Below are 24,705 nucleotides of genomic sequence, written 5' to 3'. Positions count from 1 at the left end.
TTTGATGATGGATTTTTTTACAGCATGGCTGACAATGCGGTGTGCAAGATATATCTGGCAATGTGACTGGCAATGTAGTCAGTCCATAAGGTTTTTACAATATAGGTGGCAATGTAGGCTACAGAGTAGCCAGTGCAATATGGCTTGCAATGGGGTCTGTACAAAGGCCATTAAATGAGACCGAAAAATGGGATTTGTGCAATATTGCTGGCAGATGTTTCTGTAGAATGTTCTTGCCAATATGTGTACAATTGAGTCTGTTTTTGTGGCTGGTGATGGGTTTTGTTCAATGTGGCTGATATTAGGATTTCAGTACGTGGCTAATGATGGGATAAAGTACAGTGTGGGGACAATAATACATAACACAGCAAAGAAAGCACTGTAATATACAGTAAAAGATATACAAGGAAAGAAGCAAGGAGATGGGCTAACATACACATTCACAAAAAATAGAAAACACGCTGGAACACAAAGACACAGGAACAGACACAAAACACATTGCTATTGTAACCCTTTCATTAACAATTTAATTTTCTTTATTGTACATAATATCTATAGCTACACACACACACACAGATTTTATATATATATATATATATATATATATATATATATATATATATATAGTTGTCTGATGTTAAATGTTTGTGTGTGTGTGACCAACCACAATCATCATGTGTCATTTATTCCCAACACACACATTCCTAAAAGACACATTTTTCTACTTTACCAAACCGGCACTTACAAAAATAATTTAACACTAAGTGGCCGCTTTAATTGAAAATGTGTATAAGTTCTATGTGCTATCAGTGTAGCTTTTTTGTGAAGGAATAAGTGTCCCTCAATAACACTGTTATTGCTGTACTTTTCCCCCCTCACCTTTACAGGTGTGTGTCACTTTTCATTGCGACACGATACAATACTAGTTTTGCTAACTAGTTGATAATGATGTCCATAACCTAAATAGCATGAGCTACTAATAATAAATATTAATAGGTAAGTCCTGACTGCTTTAAAGGATCTTGTAGACAAACAATGACCCTGCACATACAGCAGTTTCAAATTGATAAAACAGAGAGAAGGACATAAACCCTATACTGATTATAGTACATAAAAATCTATTTAAAAGCACAAAGAAAAACATTTTGTTATACAAGTGCCCCTTTAAGAGAAACATAATGTCACATTTTGGATGTAGGCCCTTCAAAGTTTGTAATACAATCAAAGTATGTGTTTACACATACTACTCTTGACAAATTGTCTATCATAGAAGATACTAGGGGATAACGTTTGTCTAAAATAATCAATGGAATGCCTGGTAACTGGGCCATGGATAATCTGGATAACAAGGAAGTACTCATCTGAGGGAGAAAAAGTGGTTTGACACTTTGTGTTGACATAGTGACTGGAGACCTATAGATTAATAGGATTATGCCTAGGCTTGTAGATAAAGCTCACAGCTCATGGATCATCTTTGATCAAACTGATCAAAAGTGACTTTCACCTTCTCTGAATTCTTCAGTAATTGCAGCCTATTTGACAGTGAAAAATGAATGAAGACCTGGTAATCTAACAAACTCAATGGGACTGAATGGTTCAAAAGACACATAGACCAACTCCAGTGCAAAACATAATATTTAGGCAGGAAAATAGTTCAAATTTAATTTAAAGGTGCAGATATGTAGCTACTACCAAATAGTGCAGTGAGGGGACAAAAGGAACAAAACAAAAATGTTGATGAAGACAGTTTACAACCCTTTTCACAATGGACAGTAATCTACACACATTGGAAAGCAGGAGAGGGCTGCCAAACTTTAGCCCGGGGGCCCAAGACCCGACTCAACAGCCTATTAGGAACATTTTAAAGGAAAAAAATACAGATGGCCTAGTGACCCAGTCCAAGGTAGCTCACTATGGGACTGGCCCAAGGGGCAGATGCCCCCCAGCCCTGTCTGCCCCTGTTGGAAAGTATTATACGTTCATCTCTACCACTTTTAACTTTGCACTGCATTTTGCACTGGTCATCAGTTGTGGCTCCTTTTAGATCAAGGGGATGGTCTTTGGGGGAATTCAATTGGCAATGTGTTACTCTCGAAAGTAACACGGCCTGCGCATTACTACTATTCATACAGTAATTTTAACCAGGATTTCTGCTTGCGGCTCAATGAGCCACGAGCAAAAATGAGCATTAAAACTTACCGTACTAATGGTAATAATTTGCACTATTACCGTAGTAACGGCAATTGTGAGCAGGAACGCGTTACACTCGAAAGTAATATGTTCCTGCTCACAATTGCCGTTACTATGGTAATAGTGCCAATTTAATTCCCCGTCCAATACTGATCACCGAAACTGAGGTCTTTGTGATGTGACAATAAGAATGGAGATTTTTACTGTATATTGTTATGAATGTGTCCATGCATTGCATGGTTGTCATCAGATTTAGCTTTGCACTGTATACTGATCATCAGATGGGGTTAACTATAATATACCGATGCATAAATCCACAGTTATAACTAAACACGTGTGTGTCTCCTTAATTTCATTTAGAAGTTGGCATCTCTGAGTCTACAGAACATTTTCTCATGAAGCATTAAAAACAACAGACCAGAATGTTGTATCTCCCATAAAATAAATACAATATTTTAACAACTCAAAGTAGAGTTTGAAGTGTAAGGAGTCCAGGTATGTATAAGCTAAAAGATTCTGAAATGTGCCTGTAACCAATTTTGCAGAATAATATAAAAAGATTACAGTTAAAGGGTTAACTCGCACACTTGCACAAAGATTACATGGCATATAAAGTACACCTTTTTTACATGGTAAGCTACCCTGAGATAATGCCCTGCAAGATATCAGACCACTGTGCTTCACTAAATGAAATGTCATGGGCTTGCATGGTCATTTGAATGACACCTCAATCACACAGCATTAGACACACATCATGGGGTTTTTGATGGCGAGCAAGAAGTACCATTTAGGAAGTAAAGACAAAATGTGGTAAAGTTTGAAGTACAATCCTACAGGAATTTTACATGCCACCAAAAAAACCTATTTAGAAGAAATATGTTCACATAGAGTAACTACTGTTTATGAAAGATCAAAGTGTTCAATGACAATAAAAAATGGAATATCAAAAGTGTTGCATGACAATTGGACAAAAAAATATTGTACATAACTTTCATACATTACAAAAGCATTCTAACTTCCAGACTTGGTTGACCTTTTTATATGAGAGCATCCAGTTGGGAGTGTGACATTTAATATAACAGAGTACTTCTGATGAGCAATAATATTTAAGGCATCACATGTAACTATAACAATAAATTAATAAAAACTAATATTCTTTTCTTATTTAAGGGACATATTTCAGAGCTACAATATGACCAAGTCAGTGATTGTTGTGTTATGCGGGCTAAATTACAGTTTTAAAATAACTTTGTAACAATGAAGTTGATACATAGTTTCCAACATAGTTTAATGTTTTAAAGATTTGTTCCCTGGAGTTTCCGACCCTGGAAAATGTCTTTATTCTTCTAAACTACAAGCACAGAAACAATTATCTGTGTATCAGCATCTGCTTGCATTTCAAATGTAATACATATTTTTTATAACCATTTTGCAAAGTCCTTCCAAAATACATTACAATGAACAAATGGGTTGAATATCAAAGGGACTTAGAGGAAAACCAAACTATAATACTCATTCAGTACTCATACATTATAAATAAATAATTTTTTTAACAAGCAAGTCACAAAACAAAGAAACAATACAATAGATAAATAATAATAATAATAATAATAATAATAATAATAATAATATAAAAAACATACAGGTTAACATTAACTTCTCAGAGTGAGCAAAGATTTTGAATGCTCTTTGTTATTATGTAAATGGACACTTAAGTATTCTATAAATCCAGCATAGGAAACAAACCTTATACATTACTCTTTTGAGGGAAGATTCAGAATTTGCTAGCAGCCTTTTAAACATATAGTTCAGCAACTTTTCAAAACATATGGTAAATTTTGGTATTGTCAGCCAGAACCTGAATGTAAAGATTCCTGGAAAGCATAAAGTTGGTTATCCTATAAATGTATTATTTTCCATAAGTGAAGGATTACTGTGCACAGTCCCATTATGAAAGGGTGTACACATTTATGCAACTAGGATATTTCAGGTTTTATTTTCACCTTCTTTTTCCTAAAAAGTATGTACTTGTGTTTCTTAATCTCTACATTATGCCCCATTGAGTTTTATGTGCAACCCCAGCTCTTATTGAGGTGTATTTTAGGCATGTGGGAGGTATGGCAGGCATTTGAGTGTAAATGGGTTTTTAAGGGTAGTGTTTTGTGTGACTAGGCATTGTCATGGGTGTGAGGGGTGTTTTGGAGTGAATGGGGGTTTGAGTGACGAGTGGAAATCTGAAGTTGTTGTGTACATGAGGTGTCTCTTTCTTTGATTAAATATATTGTTTTAATTTATTACTGAGATTGAAACTCTTTTGAAGGTTAGAGGGCAGCACATGTGGATAAGGTTGCCCATTACTGCTGTAAGTTATATCCACGCCTTTGCTACTATAGCAATATGGTAGATTCTATTAATGTATAGAAACATGTTTAAGGGCTCTTTCATGTGGGCATTATACATTACAACTGGGCCTTTACCTTTTTTGCAGCATGGTATATATTTAAATACGTCTGTGTGATATGACTACACTTGGAAAAGCAATTAATGTACCTATTCTGTCTTCAAAGTTTGCACACAGACTAGAAGAAGTGTAAAACATAACAAATAGATCATTATTGTATCTAGGTTATATGTTGCTTTAATAATATTCCAGAAAATGACAGCAAGTGTTCCTAAATGGAAGGCACTTTTAAAATGCAGATCAGAGACATAAATGGTTTCCAATGGAGAAGAGATATAGAATTTTACAATCAATAGCACCAGACTTTCTGTCTCTGCAGATCATTTGAAGTATTCTTAATAATATTGCCAGGATGATCATCCTGTATTGATATTGCAATATCTATATTATCTGGTGAGGCTATAGTTATTAATCTTGCTTTGTTTACTACTGAACTGCTGTTATGTTAAAATCTATAGCTTTTTCTTTTTAATCTGCTCTTTCCATTTAATAGGTTTAACAACACACTCCAATACATCTAAAGCTATATCATTTGATTCATATTTCATTAACATAGTAAATTATGGTTCTACATGATGTAGTCTCCAGTGGAATAAACGTGTAAAGTATTCTGGGAAATAACATGGAAAATATTACTTTTTTTCTGTTCCAAAATACCCAAAAATATTTCCCAGAAATTCAGCACATTGCATTATGTAACCTCGACATTTCAGATGAGAATTAAACCATCTGCAGAGAATCATGCCTGCATCCTTTTTGATCTGAAGATATTGCAGTTAACAAATTGTCCCCATTATTCACCTGTCTATTCCTTTAAAATTCTTCAATTTTACTCTGCATTTTTAGTTAGTCTTGTGTCCAATTATTATAGTACTTAGAATATCAAACGGCAATAATAATAGCAAAAATAAATCAATTATAAATGAAGTAACTGATATTATACATTTCAATAATCAAGGAACTGTTCTAGTGCTTGCCAGGATTGTTTTTTTTTTTCCAGAAATATAAGCATAATGGTCTGATTCTGTAAACATAGCAGGCCATTAAGTGCATTTATAAAATATACAACAATAAAAAATAAAATTTCCCATAAAATATTGTTTATAAGTGATTTGAAAAGCTACACCCAGAATTCGGTTGAAGCCCATGAGTGCCAATATGTATATAGCAATGGAAAATTATAAACATACTACCATCTGCTGTATTTCTCTAAAGGCGCCTTGTCTAGATATGCAGGAAGAGCACCAATTAATGACTAGGTCACTACTTACCTCCTCCTGCATCGGTCTGAACCACTGAAAGTGGTAATAGCAGTGTGGAGGGAGGGGGTCCTTACCACACCTGCATTTACGAGGATAAGAATGTTTATCATTTGCTGACCTGTTACCACATGCCTCTTTCTGCATCTCTACATGTAACACGCCAGTGTCAGGCAATGGAGGGAGGGCGATAACAGAGTGGGAGAGTTAGTTAAAGGTCATCACCATAGACTTGTTGTGCATTATAATTTGTAAATTAAACTTTGCTTATAACATGTAAGGTTGTGTTTGCTGAGTTTTCAATTTCTTGGCAACACAGCATCAATGCCAGCCCTCCGTGGTCACTGGCATCAGGCCAGAGGACAAGTGAGGCTGGTCTAGTCAAGAAATACAGATTCATAATATTACTAATTGTGACATGTGCCTGGTCTGTCAATGTTTCGTTTTCTTTTTCCTTTTTTATATGAATTTTATTCTGTCTGTAACAAGAAATGAGTGATCAATACATTCTATATTTCAGACATTTTGCTACAGCAGATGTTCACCTTATTTTTTTTTTAAATAAATAAATATAATATACTCATTAAGTATATTTTCTAAGTATAATAACCTGACAATTGTTAATCATATGTTAGATAAAATCAATATTGCTCATGGAATCAAAGAAATTCTGCATCTTTCACTGCCTTTTAGTAGGACTTACTGTGCAACTCACCCTTCCAGTAAACAGAGGTTGTCTATAACAGAGAATAATATAGGCAGTGGACTGTATTCAGAAGTCATAAAATGACTAAAAATGTATTTATTAATAAAATATCAACAAAATGTGGATATTACCCTTAATCATGAAAGTGTGCAAACTTGGGATGTACGTAATATGTGAGAGGCATGCAGGGTGTGTCATAAGTCAAGTTAAAATAGGAGAAGAATATGGTGTTATCTTCTATAATGGCCTAGTGCAGAATAATCTATATAATATAGCCTTGGATGTAAATGCAGGTAAGTAAATAGTAGCACATTATACACCGATCAGCTACATTAAAACCACTGAATAGTGAAGTGTATAACATTGATTACCTTGTTACAATGGCACATGTCAAGGGGGCTGTATTAGGCAGTTCTTAAAGCTGATGTGTTGGAAGTAGGAAAAACGGGCAAGCATAAGGATCTGAGCGACTTTGACAATTTGTCCCTTTTACAAATTGTGATGGGTAGACGACTGGGTCAGAGCATCTCCAAAATGGCAGGTCTTGTGGGGTGTTCCTAGTATGCAGTGGTTAGTACATACCAAAAGTGGTCCAAGGAAGGACAACCAGTGAAAAAGTGTCAGGGTCATGGGTGTCCAAGGCTCATAGATACGCATGAGGAGCAAAGTCTAGCCCGTCTGGTCCAATCACACAGAGAGCTACTGTAGCACCAATTGCTTAAAAGTTAGTGCTGGCTATGATAGAAAGGTATTAATACAGAAGTGGAAGTTGCTCAATCAATTTATAGATTCATAGCAGGTGCTTGAAAGGGTGGGTTATCCTGAAAGGCACAAATACAGAGAAAATCCCCCAGTACACTGCTATAACTAGCAAAAGACCATTTCTACTTGCATATAAAAATGCAGAAGTTTCAGTTGAACACATTTGCAAACGTATGGAAAGCTACCCGCCACTCCATGGTGCTTCTGCTAATAGGGTGGTCCTAACTCTATGATAGAAAGGTGTCAGAACACACAGTGCATCCCGCAACTGCAGACCGGTCGGAGTGCCAATGTTGACCTTCGTCCACGGCCGAAATAGCATACAATGTGTATTGAGTGCTAGAACTGGACAATGGCGCAATGGAAGAAAGTGGTCTGGTCTAATGAATCACCTTTTCTTTTACACCATGTGCGTTGTTTACCTGCGTAGGAGATGGAACCAGAGTGCACTATGGGAAGAAGCCAAGCCGGCGGAGGCAGCATACTGCAATAGGCAATGTTCTGCTGGGAAACCTTGGGTCCTGGCATTCATGCGGATGTCATTTTGACACATACCACCTACATAAACATTGTTACAGACCAAGTACAACTCTTCATGGAAACAATATTCCCTGATGGCAGTGGCCTCTTTCAGCAGGATAATGTGCCCTGTCACACTGCAAAAATTGTTCAGGAATGGTTTGAGGAATATGATATAGAGTTTAAGGTCTTGACTTAGCCTGCAAATTCCCCACATGTCCATCCGATCAAGCATCTGTGGGATGTGCTGGACAAATAAGCCCGAGTCATGGAGTCCCCACCTCGCAACTTGAAGGACTTAAAGGATCTGTTGCTAATGTCTTGGTGCCAGATAGCACAGGTCACCTTCAAAGGTCTTGTGAAGTATATGCTTCGACGGGTCAGAGCTGTTTTGGCACCATGAGGGGGTCTACACAATATTAGGCAGGTGGTTTTATTGTTGTGGCTGATCGGTAGATAAGTTAATATTACTGCTTTAAGTGGTGAACAGCTCAAGAGATGACTGAATTGCAGCTATTCTGGAGTATGACTAAGTACAACATATTATCTGAGTTCTTGAACCACATATCACTGTAATGAAATGGAATAAGAAAAAGATTTGTATAATTAAAAACATTAATTAATTATAGGTTAAACTATAGGCATAGTTATTCAAGCTGATTGCTGAAATGCTTTCCTTACATAAAACAGCACAAGTTGGTGTTTATGCTAGAGTGGGCAAAGCCAAATCCATATTTGGAAAGACTTAAATCACGGTGTATAAAGTACCCATCCTCCCATCTCATTGCAGAAGTTTCCAGCCCAACGTATGTAGGTGGGAGAGTGGGAGCTCGGGAATGTGAACTTGATCCAACACTGATCAGTGAGGCAGCAAACCATCATTGTTCTTTGGATACCACACATAACTCAGCTCTAGTACAGCTAAGCACTCTCTTTTGCATATAACACAGCTTTTGTGTTCAACAGCCCTGTACCTCACTAAAAACATAGAGGCATTACAATCAATGTTTCAGAGACATTTTAAACAGGGAAATGTTCTTGCTGTAAACACACTTGCATAATAGAAAGTACAAAGGATTTGACATTTTCTAGTGAAATAATCTGGAAACTTTTCGGACAAAAACAAAACAAATCATGAAGGGAGGAGGCAGCATGGTGGCACAGTGGTTAGCACTGCTGCCACACATCGTTGGGTTCATGGTAGGTAATTTATATTTCAAGCTACAATAGAGCAAAGACTGATGTGAATGACTATATATCCTCTGTACAATTCTTCGCAATCTGATTGGGACTATAAATAAATGATAATAAATAATAACAAATAAAGTGGATTAAAAATAAGGGAATGCTGATGCTGGGAACAGAGAAGAAAAAACATCAGGATGTGTTATCAGTACAGCTTAAACTATATATAATAGAAAGCTCTCCTTCAAGGAAAGTACCACAGGCGCTTTCATGCCCCCATTGTATGTCCGTGTAAGATCTGTGCGCCAATTCAAACAGGGTGAAAATTGAACATGAGCGAATTCACCCTATACTCGAACATTCATGTTAAAAGCTGAATTGATTAGGAATGCAGCATGTCCTAATCCTACAATCCATCAAATATTCACTCGGAACACTTGTATGTACTGTTAGTGCATGCCCCATGTGGTTCAATGAACACTATTTGAAGTACCGGGTAAGCTGCATTCACCACACAGTGAAAACACAGCTGAGACAAGATATACCATGCATAAGCCCAAATAATGCACAAGCACAGCTTTTCATCATCAGCAGCTATTTATATAACAACACTAATTCCGCAGCGCTGTACAAAGAACTCACTCACATCATTCACTTACAGTCTAAATTCCCTAACATACACACAGACAGAGAGACTAATGTAAATTTACTAGCAGCCAATTAACCTACCAGTATGTTTTTGGAGTGTGGGAAGAAACCGGAGCACCCGGAGGAAACCAACGCAAACATAGGGAGCACATACAAACTCCACACAGATAAGGCCATGGTCAGGAATCAAAGTCATAACCCCAGTGCTGTGAGGCAGAAGTGGTAACCACTAAGCCTCTGTACTGCCCAATCCAGCTTTTAGATCCTAAAGTACACAGTCACATAACAAAGTTGTGGGGCAGACAATGTCACCAACCTTAAATTTATGACAACAAAAATAAAGGTGACTCTTTTCTAGTTTTAAGCAGTGTTTATTTCCCATGTGTGTGCAGTAAAATATATTTTAAACACATATGGAATTTTTATTTCTCTGTATACTTCCATTTATTAAAAGGGAATATCATCCATTTCAATTGAAACCTCTCAGTTGAATAACATTATTTAAAATGATTAGTGAGTCATAATATTAACAATGGAATTAAAGTCCTTACTAATATTATTTTAAACAGATAAGCATGTCTGTTGGATCCAGAATTTAAGAAAAACTCCTTTTAACATATATATTTCCCCCACTACCCCACCAAATACCCCCCACGAGCCCCAGTAGAACCACAGGGTTCTAAGCATCAGGGGTCACTGATTCCTGCCTGAGCTGCAACTCACATTTCTTCCAAGCACTTCCATGGAAAGCTCAATCAGCTCCATCAACAACAATCTAGTGCCGAAAGTCTACCTTCAAATGTCTCTAGACGGTAACCCTGGGAAAGTTTTCATTTGGAGAGTGTGGGGAGAGAGATGTGCCCACACATCTTTAAGCCAAACTTATCGGGAGGTATTTTTAAGTGCATTTTTCCTATGACATACAATGAGACACCTGATGATGTTCTCAAGGGCAGTCTATACCATATCATTTTAAACATGCCCTAGTACAATACCGATACTTAAATTGTATTATTATAAATATTAGTTTCCTCACTTTCTTTGCGGAAAAAGATTCTTTAACAAAATCAGCACAATGAAGAAGCAGCACACCTTTTCTACATTCATACTCATTATTTTCCATCAGAAGTAACACTTCCACTGCTGTCAAGCTCCTGTAACACTTTGCCAATCACCTGAACGTTCCCTAAAGTCACTGCCACTTTGCAGCAACTCAGCAATATATTTCAGCGCATTGTAATTGCTTTGTAATAGTGATCCACTTGCAATCTCTAAGTTTCAACGTGTCCTTTGCAATTTACCAAGTTGTTTAATACCTTTCTTTTTATAACTACACATCTTCTTGTACTGCCAATGATATTACCTTTTTTGAATGTTTTTAAAGAGAAAATATTAAGAAATAATAGAAAAATAGAAATTGAAGTTGTCCTACTGTAAAAGTATTATAATGGCACATCATGTTTTGTTGAAATTGAATTTAAGAATACACTTGATGTCTTTCCATATCTTCCTCAAGAAACAGCAGACCATTGCTAGAAGATAATATTCATTGGTCAGCAGCACAAACCACTGGAACAAACGTGCAAGAGTCATATGAAAATTTCCAGAACATGGAACTTAAGCTGTGCTTCAGATATAAAATACATAACAAATTATAGAGCTGTGTTCAAACCCAAAACAGAGCTCCACCCTCTCCCTAGTACAGTTCTAACAAATAATATGTACTAAATAACAGGCGGTGGAAGAATTATATTCAATAATTTGAGAAGGGGCACAGACTAAGCCAAACATTTCACAAAATATAAGTAGAGTATTTGAAAGTAGTTATTAAGGTAATATACAAGATACAATCAGTCATTGGTGGCTGAAACAGCATCACAGTTTGGATTAAAGTGTCAATGATTGTATATGTAATGGGATGAAATTATTACTGTACACAAATAATATCAAAATAAAAACAAATATTTAGAAAGTCATTTTTATTTGCATCAATGCAGAAATAAGAGATATGTGGCTGCATAACTGTAGACATTCACAAGCAAAAGGCCCATTTTCAAAATTGGAGATGCACAATTTGTGATCGAAGTGGGGGGTGTATATGGTGGTATACCATACCACCACTTCTTCTCTTTTCAGTGTAAAACTATCATATTCCATTTACTTGCATTCCCTTTACATTTCTCATACCTCCATTTCTAAATGTCTACTACACCAGCTGCGAACAATGCCTTTGTTAGGTGGAAATGCACCTATTGGTCTGACTGGCGCATACATAGGAGCACGCATACATTCGGCTTTTAAGAATGCACCTCAGAAAATGTACCTACCTTTGTGGGATTGCAGCTGCACATGTAATTGCCCATGGAGGAAAAAGTAAAAATTTATTTTAAAAAGCCCTAATTAGTATCACGTCAGTATCAGTCCCTTCATTAAATTAAACTTTTAGATTTTTCTCCTAAAGTAATGATTGTTAAATCCCCATTTATGTCTAAAATTAGTCATGAGAGTAAGAGGACTGTCTACAGTATATTACACGTGTTTTTATTGAATTGGTACACATATAAATGTGCTTACCCACATCAAATGCATCTGGATAAATACATCCCACTGAAAGCACAGCGCAACTACAGGAACTTCCTGAGCACCCGTACAAACAGTCCTTTTGTGGAGTATAAGAGGCACTGTGGAAACCTGCTAACCAGGGAATTACCCCTGTAAATGCAGTCTCTCCACCCCTTGAATCATATCCAAATATTTATTCCACACAACAAACTCTAATTTTTGCATTTGGCTGCAATATAAGATGCATGATGGCCTCCAGACTGTTTTGTTTTAGGAAAGCACAATACATGCTGCTAATGGGTGGAACAAATTAACTGTGCTTTTCTTCAAACCTTCACAGCTTGAAAGTCTCTTTTGTAGACCAAAAATATGCTATAATATTTTATATCTTTACATGTCATGGGGCCTATCCTTATTGTCACTAGAGATGAGCGCACTCGGATTTCTGAAATCCGAGCCCACCCGAACGTTGCGGATTCGAGCCGGATCCGAGACAGATCCGGGTATTCCCGCCAATTGCAAAACTGAAACCGAGGCTCTGAGTCATAATCCCGCTGTCGGATCTCACGATACTCGGATCCTATAAATTCCCCGCTAGTCGCCGCCATCTTCACTCGGGCATTGATCAGGGTAGAGGAAGGGTGTGTTAGGTGGTCCTCTGTCCTGCTATATCTCGTGCTGTTTAGTTCTGTGCTGTGCTGTGCTCTGCTCAGTCCAGTGGTGCTGTGTCCTGTGCTCTGTCCTTCTGAGTTCAGTGGTGCTGTGTCCTGTGCTCTGTCCTTCTAAGTTCAGTGGTGCTGCTGGGTCCTGTGTCCTGTGCTCTGTCCTGCTGAGTTCAGTGGTGCTGCTGGGTCCTGTGCTGTGTCCTGTTCAGTCCAGTGGTGCTGTGTCCTGTGCTCTGTCCTTCTGAGTTCAGTGGTGCTGCTGGGTCCAGTGCTGTGTCCTGTTCAGTCCAGTGGTGCTTTGTCCTGTGCTCTGTCCTTCTAAGGGCATTGTTATTTCCCCATTATTTCCAAATTATAAAAAATTTCAAAAAAAGTTATAAAAAAATAACAAAAAAAGTAATTATAAAAAAAAAAAAATATCCCAAAACAATCCTGCAGTATAAGTCCATTGGTACTGCTATATTACAAAGTTCACTCATTCTGCAGTATAAGTCCATTGGTACTGCAATATTACAAAGTTCACTCATTCTGCAGTATAAGTCCAGTGGTACTGCTATATTATAAAGTTCACTCATTCTGCAGTATAAGTCCAGTGGTACTGCTATATTACAAAGTTCACTCATTCTGCAGTATAAGTCCAGTGGTACTGCAATATTACAAAGTTCACTCATTCTGCAGTATAAGTCCATTGGTACTGCAATATTACAAAGTTCACTCATTCTGCAGTATAAGTCCAGTGGTACTGCAATATTACAAAGTTCACTCATTCTGCAGTATAAGTCCAGTGGTACTGCTATATTACAAAGTTCACTCATTCTGCAGTATAAGTCCATTGGTACTGCAATATTACAAAGTTCACTCATTCTGCAGTATAAGTCCAGTGGTACTGCAATATTACAAAGTTCACTCATTCTGCAGTATAAGTCCATTGTTGTTACTGCCATATTACAAATTTCACTGATTCTGCAGTATAAGTCCAGTGGTACTGCTATATTACAAAGTTCACTCATTCTGCAGTATAAGTCCAGTGGTACTGCTGTATAACTCTAGTCCAGTGGTACTCTCCTGTGCCGCATATAATTTTTAAAGGCTTTGCCGAGTGTGTGTGGCTTCAGGGTACACTCTCTTGTGCTACATATAATGCAGAACAAAAATTTGGAGGATAAAGTAGGGAAAGATCAAGACCCACTTCCTCCTAATGCTGAAGCTGCTGCCACTAGTCATAACATAGACGATGAAATGCCATCAACGTCGTCTGGCAAGCCCGATACCCAGTCTCCTAGTACAGGGCATGTAAAATCCAAAAAGCCCAAGTTCAGTAAAAGTAGCAAAAAGAGAAACCTAAAATCATCTGAGGAGAAACGTAAAGTTGCCAATATGCCATTTACGACATGCAGTGGCAAGGAACGGATTAGGCCCTGGCCCGTGTTCATGACTAGTGGTCCAGCTTCACCCAAGGAACTAAGCCCTCCCCCCCCCCTACAAAAAATTTAAGAGAGTTATGCTGTCAGCAACAACACAGCAAACAACTCTGCCTTCTAAAGAGAAATTATCACAAATCCCCAAGGCGAGTCCAAGGGTGTTGGTGGTTGTGAAGCCTGACCTTCCCATCACTGTACGGGAAGAGGTGGCTCCTTCCACCATTTGCAGCACGCCCTCTGCATATGCTGAAAGGATCACCCACAGTCCAGTTACAGATTTGGCTAATGAAGGTGTGAATGTTGTACACCGGGAGGAGGATATTGATGTAGCTGGCGCTGAGGAGGATGTTGATGATTATGATGCAGACAGATACCAAATTGCCTTTCTCAATTTCTATTTATATTCTAGATTATATAACGGCTGAATAGTTTTCTATTTTACTCCTAGTGGAGAGGGGATCTGATGCAGACAGATACCAAACTGCCTTTGTCCATTTCTTTGTATATTTGAATTTCTAGTTCTACAGTCTATGCAGGCTGCTTTTTTTATATTCAACTACAAGTGTAGGGCGGGGGGGCATAGATAGCCACCAAAGTAACGTGGTCCATTTAATTTCACTTTCTAGCTCCACAGTCTGTGCAGCCTGCTTTTTTTATCTTCAAAGTATTTACAAGCCTTGCAATCTAAATTAACAAGAGGTAGTGACGTGCTAGAACTCCACCCTCTATATGCTGCAGAAGATGGAGGAGCATCAAAAGGCCATTCAAGCCTACACAGCCACCTATGACATAGGGAAAGGAGTGGGGATGCGCCTGAGTCAAGCGCACTGGAGAATGATTTCCGTGTTGTGCAAGGTTCTGCAGCCATTTGAACTTGCCACACAAGAAGTCAGTTCCGACACTGCCAGCTTGAGTCAGGTGATTCCCCTGATCAGGCTTTTGCAGAAGCAGCTGGAGAAAGGGAGGGAGAAGCTGGTACACCATTGCGATTCCACCAAGCATGTAGCTCTTCGTACGCTTTGCCAGGATCCAAGGGTGGTCAGTCTTTTAAAGTCAGAGGAATACATTCTGGCCACCGTTCTCGATCCTCGGTTTAAAGCGTATGTTGTGTCTCTGTTTCCGGCGGACACAAGTCTACAGCGGTGCAAAGACCTGCTGGTCAGGAGATTGTCCTCTGAAGAGGACGGTGACATGTCACCAGCTCCACCTTCATTTTCATCACTGTTTGTGCAGTTCCAAAAAAGAGGAACTGCCATTTCTATTGCTACCTTCTTTCTTTCTGTATTTCCTGTATCCTGTGGTCTGTTCTGCTAAGGGCATTGTTATTTCCAAGTTATCCAAAAGTTCTAAAAATACAAATTCAAATTTATAAAAAAAATTATAAAAAATTAATTTTAAAAAAATAAAATAAAAAATAATAAAAAAATTTCCAAAAATAATTGTACTGCTATTTAAAAGTCTAACTATGATCATTCACTGTTGCTGTACCCAAAAATAATAGGTACTGCTATTAAAGTACAGTCCAGTGGTACTCTCCTGTGCCGCAGATAATTTGTAAAAGCTTTGCCGAGTGTGTGTAGTTATGTATCACAGGTTTTAAGAAGAGGCACAACACTGACAACCTGTTAGAGAAACTGAGGGAAATAATCTCTCTGTGGCTCACCCCACTTAGACTCTCCTGGGGATTCGAATAACTGCCATTTCTATTACTACCTTCTTTCTTTCTCTATTTAAAAAAAATAAAATAACTGCTATTTCTAGTACTACCTTCTTTCTTTCTATATTTAAAACAAAAAACAACTGTCATTTCTATTACTACGTTAATTGTTTGTGCAGTCACAAAAAAGAGGAACTGCGCCCTTAACTGCTATGTTGGTTTTAGACGTCCATCTGGTGTCCGCCATCTGTTCCCTGGAATTCAGACCAGTTGAGGGTTTTATTATTATATTGTGGCCCCGGTACCAAATTGGGTACCGGGGCCACTCCACTACGCAGTCCAGATACTTTTTTGGTGGAATTCAGACCAGTTGAGAGTTTTTTTTATTATATTGTGGCCCCGGTATCAAATTGGGTACCGGGGCCACTCCACTACGCAGTCCAGATACTTGTTTGGTGGAATTCAGAACAATTGGGCTTTTTTTATTATATTGTTGGGACAACTCCACTACGCAGTCCAGATACTTTTTTGGTGGTATTCAGACCAGTTGAGGTTTTTTTTTTATTATATTGTGGGGACCACTCCACTACGCAGTCCAGATACTTTTTGGGTGGAATTCAGACCAGTTGAGGTTTTTTTTATTATATTGTGGGCACCACTCCACTACGCAGTCCAGATACTTTTTTGGTGGAATTCAGACCAGTTGAGGGTTTTTTTATTATATTGTGGGGACCACTCCACTACGCAGTCCAGATACTTTTTGGTGGAATTCAGACCAGTTGAGGTTTTTTTTATTATATTATGGGCACCACTCCACTACGCAGTCCAGATACTTTTTTGGTGGAATTCAGACCAGTTGAGGGAATTTTTATTATATTGTGGGGACCACTCCACTACGCAGTCCAGATACTTTTTTGGTGGAATTGAGACCAGTTGAGGGTGATATATTGTGGCCCCGGTACCAAATTGGGTACCGGGACCACTCCACTATGCAGTCCAGAAAGCTACCTCGGTAAAACGTTTTAGACTAAAAACAATATTGTGAGGTGTGAGGGTGTTCAGAATAGACTGGAAATTAGTGAAAATGATTGTTATTGAATGTTATTGAGGTTAATAATAGCGTAGGAGTGAAAATAAGCCCAAAAACTTGATTTTGGAACTTTTTATGCTTTTTTCAAAATAAATCCGAATCCAAAACCTTAAATGCGAACCAAAACCTTTCGACAGGTGTTTTGCGAAACAAATCCGAACCCAAAACATCAAGCAAATCCGAACCCAAAACACGAGACACCAAAAGTGGCCGGTGCACATCCCTAATTGTCACCAATGTATAGCAGGTGAAATAAGTATTGAACACATCAACATTTTTTCAGTAAATATATATTTAATGTGGCCATTGCAATAAAATTTACACCAAATGTCAGCAACAACCCTTGCAATCCACACATGCAAAGAAATCAGACCATAGATGTCCATAATTTAAGTTTTGTGTAATAATGTGAAATGACACAGGGAAAAAGTATTGAACACATGAATAAAGGAAGGTGCAAAAAGGCAAGGACAGCCAAGACAGCAGCTGAAATCTATCAGTAATTAGAAAGCAATCTTGCCAGCTGGTTCAGCCACAACTGATAAGGTGTCTCATTACAAAGGTCTCACACAAGAAACATCTCATAATGGGTAAATGCAAATAGCTCTCTCAAGACCTTTGCTAACTTATTGTTGCAAAACATGCTGATGGCATTGGTTACAGAAGGATTTCTAAACTGCTGAATGTTCCAGTGACCACTGTTTAGGCCATAATCAGGAAGTGGAGAGAATATCATATCACCATAAACCGGCCACGACCAGGTGCATCTCTTAAGACTTCTGACAGAGGAGTGAAAAAAATTATCAGAAGAGTTGTCCAAGAGCCAAGGACCATTTGTGGAGAGCTTCAGAAAGACCTGGAATTAGCAGGTACAATTGTTTCAAAGAAAACAATAAGTAATGCACTCAACTGCCATGGCCTGTCTGTACGCTCACTACACAAGAATCCTTTGCTGAAGTAAAAACCATGTTGAAGCTCATTTAAAGTTTGCTCCACAACATTTGGACAAGCCTGTGAAATATTATGAGAATATAGTGTGTTCAGATGAGAGCAAAATTGGACGCTTCGGTTGCCATAATACAAACCAGGTAGGAACATCATGGTGTGGGGCTGTTTTTCTACATGCAGTACTGGAATACTGCATATAATTGAAGGAAGGATGAATGGAAAAATGTACCCAGACATTCCTGATAAAAATCTGCTGCCATCTACCAGGATGTTGAAGATGAAACGAGGGTGGACATTTCAGCAAGACAATGATCCCAAACACACAGCCAAGGACACTCTAAATTGGTTTCAGAGAAGAAAATAAAGCTGCTAGAATGGCCCAGCCAATCACCTGACTTGAATGAAATTGAAAATCTATGGAAAGAACTAAAGATCAGAGATCATAGAATAAGCCCATGGAACCTTCAAGATTTAAAGACTATTTGTGTTGAAGAATGGAGCAAAATCACACCTGAGCAATGTATGCGACTAGTTTTTCCATATAGGAGGTATCTTGAAGCTGTCATTACCAACAAATGCTTTGGTTTTTATTAAATAAATGTCAGGAATTGTGTTCAATACTTTTTCCCTGTGTCATTTCACAAAACTTAAATTATGGACATCTATGGTTTGATTTCTTTGCATGTGTATTGCAAGGGTTGGTGCTGACATTTGGTGTAAATTTCATTACAATAGCCACATTAAATATATACCTACTGAGAAAAATGTTGATGTGTCCAATACATATTTCACCCGCTGTATATTATCTACTCAGCATACTCTTCACACCATTCCATGCACAGTGCTGTCTTTCCTTAAAAAATTCACCTGAATGTGCATGACTTTGTAAATCAATCATTTAGGTCCTAATATCATCACGTTTCCGAGGTAACAAAAAGCTATACACCAATTTAGATTCACTGATGATAAATTTACCAAATATAGAATACCTTTTATTTGATACCTTTCCATAAGTAGTGGGCTCTTTTATTATTACCTTGTACCCATAAATGTAAACAATAAGAGATGAATATCGAAAAATTATTTTGATATCGAAGTTTACGTATCTTCTACGATGGTGCTAGTAATCTGCTTGCAGATCTCACTATTCAGTACAGTTGCCTTTGTTTGACCTATTTTCCCCATAATCCATTTATCTTCTTCCAGTGCTTTCCTGCCAAACTTACTAGTGCGATAGTTATCTCAAATACAGTAACTTGGGTTGTGGTCTAGCTGCTAGAAATATGTGTGGCATCATTATGGGAGGTGTATAAAGTAATTGTAGGGTATTGCCAGGTCCATAAAAGACTGTAAATATGACAAAGAGCTGTCAAAGTGGCAACAGACAGACCTCCCTTTACTCAAAGCCTGTACATAGGAATAACCTAAAGTTAATTAAAGCATATACATTGCCCTGTGTGTGCCTCAAATAAACAAATACCATTTTGACATTACAGTGGCTTTATATGTGTAATCTATGAATACTGCCTTTATTTATTACTTGGTTACATTTAGGGAGAAAATTAGGTAACCAGGTCAAGAAATTGTGTAAACTAGAATATCAAGTGCAGTTTCTACAACTTGCAAACTGATATTGACTGATACAAGTTTTGCTAGTGCAGTATGTTGCATTTTTTATCACTACCTCTTACTAACAAAATAATCATAATTTATTGATATAAATATTTAATATATAAAATGTTTAATATTCACCTTTGGCATCCCAGGAGTGTCAAGCCAAATTTCATAGATGACTTCAACAGACAGACCACGTCTACGAGAAAATAAAATAGATATGTATAAAAATATTCACTAAGATATAAAAGTTACATCCTTTAAAATGACTTTTGGTAGAAAAATAAGAGCCTGTAGATTAAACAGTTTGTTTAATGTAGTTTTATTTTTGGCGGTTTTTATGTAACTGGCAAAAAGGATGAAAAAAAGATAATATAGGACCCCTAAGAAGTGAGATGGGTGAATTGATAAATGATACTAAGGAATAAGCAGAGGTATTAAACACTTTCTTTTCTTCAGTATTTACTAGAGAGGAACAAATGGTAGGAATAACACATAAAAACGGATATGAAACCATACCATTAATGAATACTAGGCTGACAAAGGAAAAAGTCCAAAGGCGAGTGAAGAATATTAAGATAAATAAGGCTCCAGGTCCAGATGGCATACACCCAAGGGTTCTTATGAAGCTAAACTTAGAAATAGCTAGACTGCTATTTTTAATTTTCATAGATTCAATATCATCAGGTTCAGTACCAAGGGATTGGCGAATAGCAGATGTGGTGCCGTTGTTTAAAAAGGGGACGAGATCACAACCAGGTAATTATAGACCTGTAAGCCTGACATCAATATTGGGGAAACTACTGGAAGGTAAATTAAGGGATAGTATTTAGGATTACTTGGTGCGAAACTTAGACCAGGGCAGCACAGTAGATGTGGTCTACTTAGCTTTTGCAAAGGCCTTTGATACAGTGCCACACAAGAGGTTGGTTTACAAAATAAGGGAACTGGGTGTAGTAAACAAAATTTGTACTTGGATCAAAAACTGGTTATAGAATTGGGAACAGAGAGTTGTGATAAATGAAAAATTTTCTATTTGGTCAAAAATTTTAAGTGGAGTACCTCAAGGTTCCGTGCTGGGGCCACTCCTTTTTAATATATTTATTAATGATCTTGATGATGGTTTAGAGAGTAAAGTTTCCATTTTTACAGATGACATTAACTCTGTAAGGTAATAAAATTAGAGCAAGATGTAGCTCCTCTACAGAGGGACTTCAATAAACTGGAGGATTGGGCGGCCAAATGGAATATGAGGTTTAACATAGATAAATGTAAGGTTATGCATTTAGGGATCAAAAACAAGCACACAATCTATAAATTAAATGGGATTAATTTAGGAGATTCTATAATGGAAAAGGATTTAGGATTGCTCGTAGACAGTAGACTAAGCAATAGTGCTCAATGTCAAGCAGCAGCTGCAAGGGCAAATAAATTATTGTCATGCATAAAATGGGGCAAAGATGTAAGGCAAGACAGTGTAATTTTGCCACTGTATAAATCATTGGTAAGACCTCATCTTGAATATGGAGTACAGTTCTGGGCCCCACTCCATAAAAAAATATATTTTGGAACTAGAAAGGGTTCAGAGAAGTGAGACAAAATTGATAAAGGGTATGGAGTCATTAAGTTATGAGGAAAGGATAGCCAGTTTAGGCATGTTTACATTGAAAAAGAGGCGTCTAAGAGGAGATATGATTACTATGTAAAAATACATTGAGGGTCAATATAGAGAACTTTCATGGGAACTTTTTACCCCAAGGACTATACACAGGACACGCGGTCACCCCCTAAGGTTAGAGGAGAGGAAGTTTCACAACCAGCAAAGGAAGGGGTTCTTTACAGTACGGGCAGTCAAGATATGGAATTCACTGCCAGGGAAGGTTGTGATGGCAGATTCAATAGATAAGTTTAAGAAAGGGTTAGAATTTTTTTTTAGCAGAAAAGTGTATCCAGGGATAGGACTGTTAATTAAAATAAAGGATAGAAGGGGATATAGGAAAAAAATAGGATTGCAATATTGGGTCTGGAGGGATTTTTCCCGATTGAAACAGATTGGCGGTTGCTTAATCTGGATCAATTTCAAATATAAGTGAGAGACCACAGGAGATCCAAAATAGGTTGAACTTGAAGGACTGGTGTTTTTTTTCAACCTCATCAACTATGTTACTATGTTAGAATTACCATAGATGACACTACCAAACTGAACATATTTTGTTTGTTATTTTTTAGAGAAGACAGGCCAGATTGAGGCTTAGCAGTACCATACCTCATAAAAGTTACTCTTGTAGATTCAAAAGTTCTTCTTTCCCTTCTGAGTTGTCCATTGGACAGCTGTCTCTGTTTGGTGTCTACTATATGTGCAGATAACTGATGAATTGGTCCAGAAAGGGTTTTGTTTCTTAAATCAAATCTAATAACACGCACTTGGCTATGTCTCATTGTATTTTACACAAAAAATATGCTGTAGAGATATACTCATGTCTTTAGCAAAAAAAAATAAGTTGTCATTTCCAACAAAAAATGAAGTATCGTTGGTGCTTAAATGTTAGAAGGTAATACATTATTTCCATATATACTACAAAAAGTGATCCATACGGCTAAAAAAATGCCTGAAAATATAACACAACCCAATTACATCATCATGTGCACACATCAATTGCATATCGCATTGCGTAATTTACACAGATTACTTGCCACAGTGGATAGGTCCATTTGCATAAACCACATTACTCCTTATAGAGCCTCATTTGCACAATCCCTCAGTCACATTGGAAATATACCTCAGTGATTTGCACAGAACCCTTGGGACAATGCATGCTCATAAAGAAAACTCATTGGCACACTCCCCAGACCTTTAAACACATTTCAAAACGCCATTAGCACAAAGCTCTTGTGACATTCCGCAGCCCCTGCCACACAGAACCCTTGCAAAGCTGCACAAATCCCTTGCCATGCTGCAGTTGGCCAGAAACAGCAGTGTTGTACATCAAGCCACTTGCTAAATCAGCAGCATTACCCAGGCCATTAGATCTACCCTAGGGATGTCAAGCTGCCACTTTCTGCCCATTTACACATAGTTGCCTACTCTCCCGGAATGTTCGGGAGACTCCCGAATTTTTGGGAGTTCTACCACACTCCCGAGAGAGCAGGAAAAAAAAATTGCGGATACAGTTGTCCCCGTTGTTGAAGATGGTGGGGGCGGGGCGAAATGTGCTATTGTGGCCCCATCCCCTGCTATGATTGGCTAGAATTGCCTAAGATTGACAGGGGTGCCGGAGCCTAACGGTGCACCACGCGTGGCCAGGTCCCCCTTGACGGACCTCCTCCAGGACAGCTGCCTTCAAAATTAGGTAAGTATGCATTTACATCTGCAGAAAGGTGGGGCCGAAGAGGAGCCGGGATAGAAAGAGAGAGGTAGTGGTGAGCAACGCCGGAAACAATGAAGTTGAAATTGCTGCCTGTTGGCCTAAGTATCTGATGAGCAGCTGAACATTGTACCTGAAAACATTATCTCATGTCCCTGTTACTTGGCTTTAGCGAATGGACAACTCATAATTAAGGCAAATGAAATTTAGGGCTAACAAGGGATTATTTCAGAAGCATTTGTTTGTATGGTGCAGAAGGAAGAAAGAGGCATAATTATTTGCTTCTGCCCTTACTGCCTTTGCGAGTGCAAGTGTAAGCAGTAATGAAGAAAACAAACAAAACAGTAGATATTAAAGAGGAAAAAGACTCTAGGCTGTTGTCTGTGAGATGGAGAGAGGAAAAGAGTGCATTATACATGAAAAAAATCCACAGTTACAATGATTTTAGTCAGAATTCAGAAACACATAATTAAACATTGTGGCTTAGTTATCCTGTTTACTTGAAGAATCAGGACACTCCTACATTTGGGAACAACACGTTACAATAGTAATTTGAAAAAATACTTAGACAAATATTAAAATGAAGAGTGGTAAACTATTCCAGGTTTGCAGGGGTCGTCACAAGCATTAAAGAGTTGTCCCTGGAAATGTCCGTATGTTTTAGCATTTCTAAACTGCATAATAACATTCCTAGTTCTCTGGATGTTAAATGCATTTCTTAATAGCTATTCTAATTCTCTAGGCTTCAGAGGTTAATGTTTTTGAAAAGAATTTCAAATATTCAAGCATACTAGAAGTCAGTATATATGACAGGATGGGGTTTGTAATACTTCAAGTTCTGCGGAGTATCCCGTGTATCATCTATAGATGCACAGCTAAGCAGCAAAGTGTCCTAGGAAACTATGAAATGCAGTGAATACTCTTGCTACTGAGTTCAGGACACAGTGTGATTGAGCGGTCCTACACAGACTTTGCAGGACATTTTATGGTCATGTCAGGTTTTCAGAGAAAGTAGAACATTTAGAGGAGATGTATACGAAAGTAGACATTTATTGTTAAACGGGATTGTAGTCTACATTCAAAAACACTCCTTCAGCATTATTTGAGCTAAGTGCAGGATATTTTTACTGAAACTGACATGAAACTTATATTTTCCAGTCTGCACATCTTATTAACTCTGAAATATTCTCTTTTGATAACTGTGAAAGAGCAAGCTTAGGAGTGTTTAGAGAGAGACAGAAAATCAGGTCAGTTAATACAGACAAGTACTGGCAGGTGAGACAGACAAGAGGTAAAACATCAATATGATCAAAACAAACATTTGCATCAACATTTGCACATATTAACTAAGTCAAATAAAATTTAGATCTTGTAAGAGGACATAGAACAGCGAACACAGATTCAGCTACACGCATTTCGCTGTAAGCTTTAACGAGGCAAAAAAGAGTAAGCGCTAACATACCAATATAAATTCTGAGAGGACTGTGGTGTGACTGGGCGATTCTATATAATGTAACTGAACCAGTAAAGACATATATCAGCCATATAGCCCTAATATAGAGGTGCCTGGATATACGGTTTCCAGAAACATAGAGTACAAAATAAGAAATAAAGTGAATAAAATAAATCAATAATACAAGATAACAACACCAT

General features: G+C 37.8%; 1 protein-coding gene across 1 annotated transcript in view; it reads right to left on the bottom strand.

Moving 5' to 3' along the window:
- AOPEP (aminopeptidase O (putative)) overlaps positions 1 to 24,705 on the bottom strand; it is a 466,448-nt gene that overhangs the window by 152,681 nt on the left and 289,062 nt on the right. The window contains exon 11 of the mRNA XM_075211079.1: positions 19,826 to 19,886. Coding sequence (XP_075067180.1) covers positions 19,826 to 19,886 — 61 coding nt within the window. The remainder of the gene's footprint in view (positions 1 to 19,825; positions 19,887 to 24,705) is intronic.

The sequence above is a fragment of the Mixophyes fleayi genome, chromosome 1 (assembly GCF_038048845.1).
Source record: "Mixophyes fleayi isolate aMixFle1 chromosome 1, aMixFle1.hap1, whole genome shotgun sequence".
NCBI lineage: Eukaryota > Metazoa > Chordata > Amphibia > Anura > Limnodynastidae > Mixophyes > Mixophyes fleayi.
The sequence above is the reverse complement of the archived record's forward strand: the minus strand, read 5'-3'. Positions and strand labels throughout refer to the sequence as shown.